The sequence below is a fragment of the Colossoma macropomum genome, unplaced genomic scaffold (genome assembly GCF_904425465.1).
Source record: "Colossoma macropomum unplaced genomic scaffold, Colossoma_macropomum, whole genome shotgun sequence".
Taxonomy (NCBI): Eukaryota; Metazoa; Chordata; class Actinopteri; order Characiformes; family Serrasalmidae; genus Colossoma; species Colossoma macropomum.
This window is the reverse complement of record NW_023494795.1, coordinates 21,525,040-21,533,488: the sequence shown is the minus strand read 5'-3', so window position 1 is coordinate 21,533,488 and position 8,449 is coordinate 21,525,040. Positions and strand designations below refer to the sequence as shown.

Below are 8,449 nucleotides of genomic sequence, written 5' to 3'. Positions count from 1 at the left end.
TAGGCACCCTGGTCACGTTATATGTTTTGTTTTGAAAATAAGTAAAGACCTTCTTTAGAGACCACACTTCACTTCAAAAATCAACAAAACAGAATTGACTATGGGTGTTCAAACTTTTGCATATGACTGTAATTATTACATTAGTTATTATATTGTTACTGCCTTAAGGCATGCAAGAAACATGGTTTTCACACCATATGCATATTCATGATGACTCCTGATACATTATATGTATGAAAGAATGATTAATACTATTTCATGTACCTTTCATTGTAAAGTGTTACCATTTTCTATTAAACCTTAATTGTACAATTTTCTTATTCTGTCTTGGTAATGATCTGGTTTCAGTTTTTACTTTAAAACTAAAATAGTGTTCTAGTAAAATGGCATGTATTTATTTGAAACTGATCTTGAGACACGTGTAATACATATGACCATATACCCAGTGGAGTGGTTTGTAATTACGTCTGCTCATTCGTTCTATTTAAAGAATGTTCTATTAAATCACTCACAGCTTCCTGGAGGCATTTTGAGCAAACAAGCTTGTTTTTTTTTCTTTTTACACACTGTAGAATGTAGTCTTGGGAGCATTCAGTTAATTACAGTTAAATATTTCCCTTAACCTACTTTTAGCGGTAAACTTAAGTTATTGTTATTACTGTTGAATCATACACCATTGAGAAAGATAAACTGGTCCTGTATGCATAAGGCATAGCAAAACTTACAAGCAAGAAACACTGTCTGTACATTTAGCCCTTTACAAAGAGCTGATAAGGCAACACTGTCTTATCTGAATTTTCCAAAAGGCCCTTTGTGGATTCAAGAATGCAATGGGCAATTGGGTTGGAAATCAAAGGTTTCATTCTGTAAAGCTTATACATAAATAAGAACAAAAGGCTAGAGAAGTACATGGAGAATATTTATTAATAATACACAGCAGAAACACAGCATTCTCTGGGTTCCACATTTTGCTTCACTTTTTCTATTTTCCATCATAATGAATGACACAAAATAAGTTTTAAGTTTACAAAAGCTATCACAGCCTTTACTGCCGCAATATATTAGCATATTTAAACATAATCAATAATAGAAAAGCAAAAATCCAGCATCAATGGAACAAAGCTTGTACATTTCGTGTAATATAACAACAGGGATATCTTTTTTGTACTGTGTACACCAGCGGTACAAAGGATTAAAGCACATAAGAGGGAAGGGCTGACATTCATACATGAGTACTATTTTGAAGGTGTTGTTACACAGGGATGATCTGAGATGGTCTGTACTTTGAGAGCTATGAGAAGTGTCTGTGGCATCTATCAGAAGAACCTTTGATAAAGGAGGTGTTCTGCCAACGTGTTAGTATAAAATCCTGCTAAAAGGTAGGCATTTTGATTCATTTGTCAACATGGATAATTCAAATGTGTATTAATAATAAACTGAGATAGAAATGTTTGGAATGTCTATCAGAGATGAACCATGGAAAGAGACAATCAGGGAGGTGAGAGTTGTCCTTAAAAGGACATTAACAGCTAAAGGTCCTCTTACTGCCCCCACACCACTTACGAGCCTTGATAAAAACTTCCCTTGCCGTTTATGCTCCCCTTCTTGCTCAAGGTGCCAGGAGATGCATCCTTATTTGGAACTCAGGCATCCTTTATAAAGAGAGACCAGCACTGACCCTCTGAGTATTCTACAGTTCATCCTAGTCCCATCTTCAGCTCTGCGTTTACTGATTCTCTGTGCATCTGTGGAACTCAAGAGATCACAATGGGTGATGCTATAATGGCAGAGTTTGGAAAAGCAGCTCCCTACCTAAGGAAGTCAGAGAAAGAACGACTTGAAGCTCAGACAAGACCTTTCGACATCAAAACTGAATGCTTTGTGGTGGATGAAAAAGTAGAATATGTCAAGGGTCAAATCACCAGCAAGGAGGGAGGGAAGGTGACCGTTAAGACAGAGGATGGGAGGACCGTAACTGTCAAAGAGACAGACGTTCATCCTCAGAACCCACCTAAATTTGATAAAATTGAAGATATGGCGATGTTCACTTTCCTACACGAGCCTGCAGTGCTGTTTAACCTCAAAGAGCGTTATGCAGCCTGGATGATTTACACTTACTCAGGGTTGTTTTGTGTAACAGTCAACCCCTACAAATGGCTGCCTGTGTATGATGCGGAGGTTGTTGCTGCTTACAGAGGTAAGAAGAGATCAGAAGCTCCTCCTCATATCTTCTCCATTTCAGATAATGCTTATCAATACATGCTAACTGACCGGGAAAACCAGTCTGTCCTCATCACTGGAGAATCTGGTGCTGGGAAGACTGTTAACACCAAGAGAGTAATCCAGTATTTTGCAAGTATTGCAGCTGCTGGTGGTGCTGCCAAGAAGGACTCCAACAAAGGCACCTTGGAGGACCAAATCATTCAGGCCAATCCTGCACTCGAAGCCTTCGGAAATGCCAAAACAGTGAGAAATGACAACTCGTCTCGCTTTGGAAAGTTTATCCGCATTCATTTTGGAACAAGTGGTAAACTGTCTTCAGCTGACATCGAAACATACTTGCTGGAAAAGTCACGTGTGACCTTTCAGCTAAAAGCAGAAAGGAACTACCACATCTTTTTCCAGATATTATCCAACGCAAAGCCTGAGCTGCTGGATATGCTGTTGATTACAAATAATCCCTATGATTACTCTTACATCTCCCAAGGAGAGGTAACTGTTGCAAGTATCAATGACAGCGAGGAGTTGTTAGCTACCGACAATGCCTTTGATGTGCTTGGCTTCACTCCAGATGAGAAGATGGGAGTCTACAAACTGACTGGTGCTATCATGCATTATGGCAATATGAAGTTCAAGCAGAAGCAGCGTGAGGAACAGGCAGAGCCTGATGGTACAGAAGCTGCTGACAAATCAGCCTACCTAATGGGGCTGAACTCTGCAGATCTTCTGAAAGGACTCTGTCATCCAAGGGTCAAGGTAGGAAATGAGTATGTCACGAAAGGTCAAGGCGTGGATCAAGTGTACTACTCACTTGGTGCGCTGGCAAAGGCAGTGTATGAGAAGATGTTCAGCTGGATGGTGGCAAGAATCAACCAGTCCCTTGACACAAAACAGCATCGGCAATATTTCATTGGTGTACTAGATATTGCTGGATTCGAAATCTTTGATTTCAACACATTTGAGCAGCTCTGCATTAATTTCACCAATGAAAAACTGCAACAGTTTTTCAATCACCACATGTTTGTCTTGGAGCAAGAGGAGTACAAAAAGGAAGGAATCGACTGGGAGTTCATTGACTTTGGGATGGATTTGCAAGCTTGCATTGATCTGATTGAAAAGCCCCTTGGGATCATGTCTATTTTGGAGGAAGAGTGCATGTTTCCAAAAGCAAGTGATCAGACCTTCAAAGCAAAACTGTATGATAATCATCTGGGTAAGTCAAACATATTCCAGAAACCACGTGTTGTCAAGGGCAAGGCAGAGGCACACTTTGCATTGGGTCACTATGCTGGCACTGTTGATTACAATATTACAGGATGGCTTGTAAAAAACAAAGATCCATTGAATGAAACAGTAGTTGGGCTGTACCAAAAATCCTCTCTCAAGCTTCTAACTCATCTATTCTCAAGCTATGCAGGAGCAGAAGCAGCTGAAAAATCAGGGAAAGGGGCTAAAAAAAAGGGATCATCCTTTCAAACAGTGTCTGCCTTGCACAGAGAAAATCTTAACAAACTGATGACCAACCTCAGAAGCACTCACCCTCATTTTGTTCGCTGTTTGATTCCCAATGAGACCAAGACTCCAGGAGCTATGGACAACTGCCTTGTGATGCACCAGCTTCGCTGTAATGGTGTGCTGGAGGGTATCAGAATTTGCAGGAAAGGCTTTCCAAACAGGGTGCTCTATGGTGATTTCAAACAGAGGTACAGAATTTTAAATGCATCAGCTATCCCAGAAGGCCAGTTTATTGAAAACAAGAAGAGTGCTGAGAAACTACTAGGATCACTGGACATTGACCATACACAGTACAAGTTCGGCCACACAAAGGTCTTTTTCAAGGCAGGTCTGCTGGGTACCCTAGAGGAGATGCGAGACGAGCAACTTGCCCGCATTATTACAAGGATACAAGCTAATGCTCGGGCTCTGCTTATGAGGGCAGAATATCAGAAGCTGGTAGAACGCAGAGATGCCCTAATGGTCATTCAGTGGAACCTTCGCTCTTTCCTGAGTGTTAAAAACTGGCCTTGGATGAAAATGTTCTTTAAGATAAAGCCCCTACTTAAGAGTGCTGAGGCCGAGAAAGAGATGGCAAACATGAAGGATGAATTCAATAAATTAAAAGATGCTCTGGATAAATCTGATGGCCGTAGGAAAGAGTTAGAAGAGAAAATGGTCACACTTCTTCAAGAAAAGAATGATTTGCTTCTCCAGCTGCAATCGGAGCAAGATACGCTGACAGATGCTGAGGAACGCTGTGAACAGTTGATAAAAAGCAAGATTCAACTGGAGGCTAAAGTAAAAGAGCTGACTGAGCGAATTGAAGATGAGGAGGAGATAAATGCAGACCTCACAGCCAAAAAACGCAAGTTGGAGGATGAATGCTCTGAGCTTAAGAAAGACATAGATGACCTTGAACTCACACTAGCCAAGGTTGAGAAAGAGAAGCATGCCACTGAGAACAAAGTGAAGAACCTCACTGAGGAAATGGCCTCCCAGGATGAGATGATTATGAAGCTCACAAAAGAGAAAAAAGCTCTACAGGAGGCTCACCAGCAGACATTAGATGACCTTCAGAGTGAGGAGGATAAAGCAAATACTTTGTCAAAAGCCAAAGCTAAGCTTGAGCAGCAAGTTGATGACCTTGAGGGATCCCTTGAACAAGAAAAAAAGGTTAGGATGGATCTTGAACGTGCCAAGAGAAAGCTAGAGGGAGATCTGAAAATGGCTCAAGAGAATACAATGGATTTGGAGAATGATAAACAGCAGCAGGAGGAGAAACTGAAAAAGAAAGACTTTGAAATATGTCAACTGAATGGAAAGATTGAGGATGAGCAGATGGCTGTGGTGCAACTACAGAAAAAATTAAAAGAAAACCAAGCTCGAATTGAGGAGCTAGAGGAAGAGCTGGATGCTGAGCGTGCAGCCCGTGCAAAGGTGGAGAAACAGCGTTCCGATCTCTCACGAGAATTAGAAGACATTAGTGAACGTCTTGAAGAGGCAGGTGGAGCCACATCTGCTCAGGTGGAGCTCAACAAGAAAAGGGAGGCTGAGTTTCAGAAGCTGCGCAGGGATCTCGAGGAATCTACTCTTCAGCATGAAGCCACTTCTGCTGCTCTTCGAAAGAAGCATGCTGATAGTGTGTCCGAACTAGGAGAACAAATTGACAATCTGCAGCGTGTTAAGCAAAAGTTAGAGAAAGATAAGACAGAACTGAAGTTGGAGTTGGATGACTTGGCCTCAAACATGGAGAGTATAGTGAAAGCCAAGGTGAATCTTGAAAAGATGTGCCGTTCACTGGAGGATCAAATGAATGAATATAGGGCCAAAGCTGAGGAGGCCCATAGAGCTCTTTCTGACTTCTCAACGCATAGAGCCAAGCTGCTGACAGAAAATGGAGAACTTGGACGACAGTTGGAGGAGAAAGAATGCCTCATCTCGCAACTTACAAGAGGAAAGAGCTCTTATACCCAACAACTAGAAGACATGAGAAGACAACTTGAAGAAGAAGTGAAAGCAAAGAATGCATTAGCACATGCTGTGCAGTCTGCTCGTCATGACTGTGACTTGCTAAGGGAGCAGTTTGAGGAGGAACAGGAGGCAAAAGCAGAACTCCAGCGGGCACTGTCAAAGGCAAATACCGAAGTCGCAACCTGGCGAGCTAAGTATGAGACTGATGGTATTCAGAGAACAGAAGAACTAGAGGAGGCGAAAAAGAAACTTGTTCAAAGACTACAAGAGGCAGAAGAGGCAGTAGAAGCAGTCAATGCAAAGTGTTCCTCTCTTGAAAAAACTAAGCATCGGCTGCAAAATGAGATTGAAGATCTCATGCTAGATCTTGAACGCTCAAATGCGGCTTCTGCTGCTCTGGACAAGAAACAGCGGGCCTTCGACAAAATCATCGCAGAGTGGAAGCAGAAGTATGAGGAGTCACAGTGTGAACTGGAAGCATCCCAGAAAGAAGCACGAAACCTCAGTACCGAACTATTCAGACTGAAAAATGCTTATGAGGAATGTCTTGATCAACTTGAGACTATCAAACGGGAGAACAAAAATCTGCAAGAAGAAATTTCAGACCTGACAGATCAGCTTGGTGAAGGAGGCAAGAGTGTTCATGAACTTGAAAAACTTAGGAAACAACTGGAACAAGAGAAAGCAGAGCTGCAATCAGCACTGGAGGAAGCTGAGGCCTCTGTAGAGCATGAAGAGGGCAAGATCCTGCGGGCCCAGCTTGAGTTCAATCAGGTAAAAGCTGACATTGAAAGAAAGTTGGCAGAGAAGGATGAGGAGATGGAGCAGGCAAAGAGGAACTACCAACGAATGGTAGAATCCCTACAGTCCTCTCTTGAAGCAGAAACAAGAAGCCGCAATGAAGCATTGAGAGTCAAGAAAAAGATGGAGGGAGACCTCAATGAGATGGAAATCCAACTAAGTCAGGCCAACAGACAGGCAGCTGATGCCCAGAAACAACTGAAGATAGTCCAGTCATATCTGAAGGACACTCAGCTTCAACTGGATGATTCTGTTCACATGAATGATGATCTCAAAGAGAACTCTGCCCTCTTAGAACGCAGAAACAACCTCCTTCAAGCAGAGCTTGAGGAGTTAAGGGCCGTGGTGGAGCAAACTGAGAGGGGGCGCAAACTAGCTGAGCAGGAGCTTACAGATGCAACAGAGAGGACGCAGCTACTGCATTCTCAAAACACTAGCCTTCTCAATCAAAAGAAAAAGCAAGAGGCTGATTTGCTACAACTTCAGACTGAGATGGAAGAAGCCATACAAGAGAAACGCAATGCTGAAGAGAAGGCAAAGAAAGCCATAACTGATGCAGCTATGATGGCTGAGGAGTTGAAGAAAGAGCAAGACACCAGTGCCCATCTTGAGAGAATGAAAAAGAACATGGAGCAGACAATTAAAGACTTGCAGCACCGCTTGGATGAGGCTGAACAAGTAGCTATGAAGGGTGGGAAGAAACAGCTCCAGAAACTGGAAGCGCGCATACGTGATCTTGAGAATGAGCTGGAAGCAGAGCAAAAACGAGGTACCGAGTCCATAAAAGGAGTTCGCAAGTATGAACGCCGCATTAAGGAACTCACCTATCAGACAGAAGAGGATCGTAAGAATATGGCAAGACTTCAAGATTTGGTGGACAAGTTACAGCTGAAAGTGAAGTCATACAAGCGCTCTGCAGAGGAAGCTGAGGAGCAAGCAAATGTCAACCTGGCCAAGTTACGAAAACTACAGCACGAGCTGGAAGAGGCAGAGGAGCGTGCAGATATTGCAGAATCCCAGGTGAACAAGCTGCGTGCCAAAACTAGGGATGGTGTGCCTGGTAAAAAATCCCAGGATGAGTAACATTAACGTCACTAAAAACGCACCCTGATTGTGCAAGTGTCTAATTACTGTTTGTTTATCAGTTTAAATGTCTAGATTGTTTGTAATAAAGTCAAAGACACTAAACATTTACAAGAATTGCTGCATTATACAGCATTTAATACAATTTAAGATTGGAATGTTTTCAAATTGATACTTTTAAGAACCTGAAAGTATTTTATGTCATTCTGTAGCTTGTAAAATGATATGGGAGCATTTAATCATTGTATTTTTATCTAAGTATTATTTTTCATTCCTAAAAATCCTATGGAAAAAAAAAGTTCCTGATGTACTCTATGATGCCTTCCTTAAAACACGGAACAGTTGTCTCTTCTGTAGTAGTAAACACCACCATTGCACAACCTTGTTTTCAGTCTGGATCTGATTTTGACTGGTTTCTTGATGAATCATCTTTAAATTGTTTGCTTCCCTTCTAATTGCAAGTTCAGCCTGGGTTTTAGCTCTGTCTTTATCAATACTGGAAGTGTTAAGCAAACAAATAAATAAATATTTCAGTAAATCAACTCAATAAAATGCACCATTACTAGAATATATATATGTACATAGTAGAGCATGTAGAAGTATATACAAAAATAAATTGTTGTCATATTCCTTTATTTTCACATTGCATTTAACTTGAGATGACCCATACATGAGTTAGGTCAACTACATTTCACAAGAAAATAATAAATCTAGCAAGCTACCTCTTTAATACAAAAATAAGAGGCAATCTATGATACTCAACCTGTCACCTTTAACAGCTGAAAACTACCCTTTATCAAAAAAACCCTACACACTTAAAAAAGATGGTTCTTCAAGGGTTCTTTAGTAAAGACAATGGTTCTATTTAGAACCTTGA

General features: G+C 41.3%; 1 protein-coding gene across 1 annotated transcript; it reads left to right on the top strand.

The window, feature by feature from the left end:
- Positions 1–1,667: 1,667 nt before the first annotated feature.
- myh6 (myosin, heavy chain 6, cardiac muscle, alpha) lies at positions 1,668–7,671 on the top strand. The gene has a single exon (XM_036581828.1). The coding sequence runs from the start codon at positions 1,768–1,770 to the stop codon at positions 7,570–7,572; it is 5,805 nt and encodes a 1,934-aa protein (XP_036437721.1). The 5' UTR covers positions 1,668–1,767; the 3' UTR covers positions 7,573–7,671.
- The last annotated feature ends 778 nt before the right edge of the window (positions 7,672–8,449 follow it).

Excerpts from the sequence above, each read along its gene's own strand:
- myh6 (XM_036581828.1), top strand. The coding sequence starts at position 1,768 with ATGGGTGATGCTATAATGGCAGAGTTTGGAAAAGCAGCTCCCTACCTA.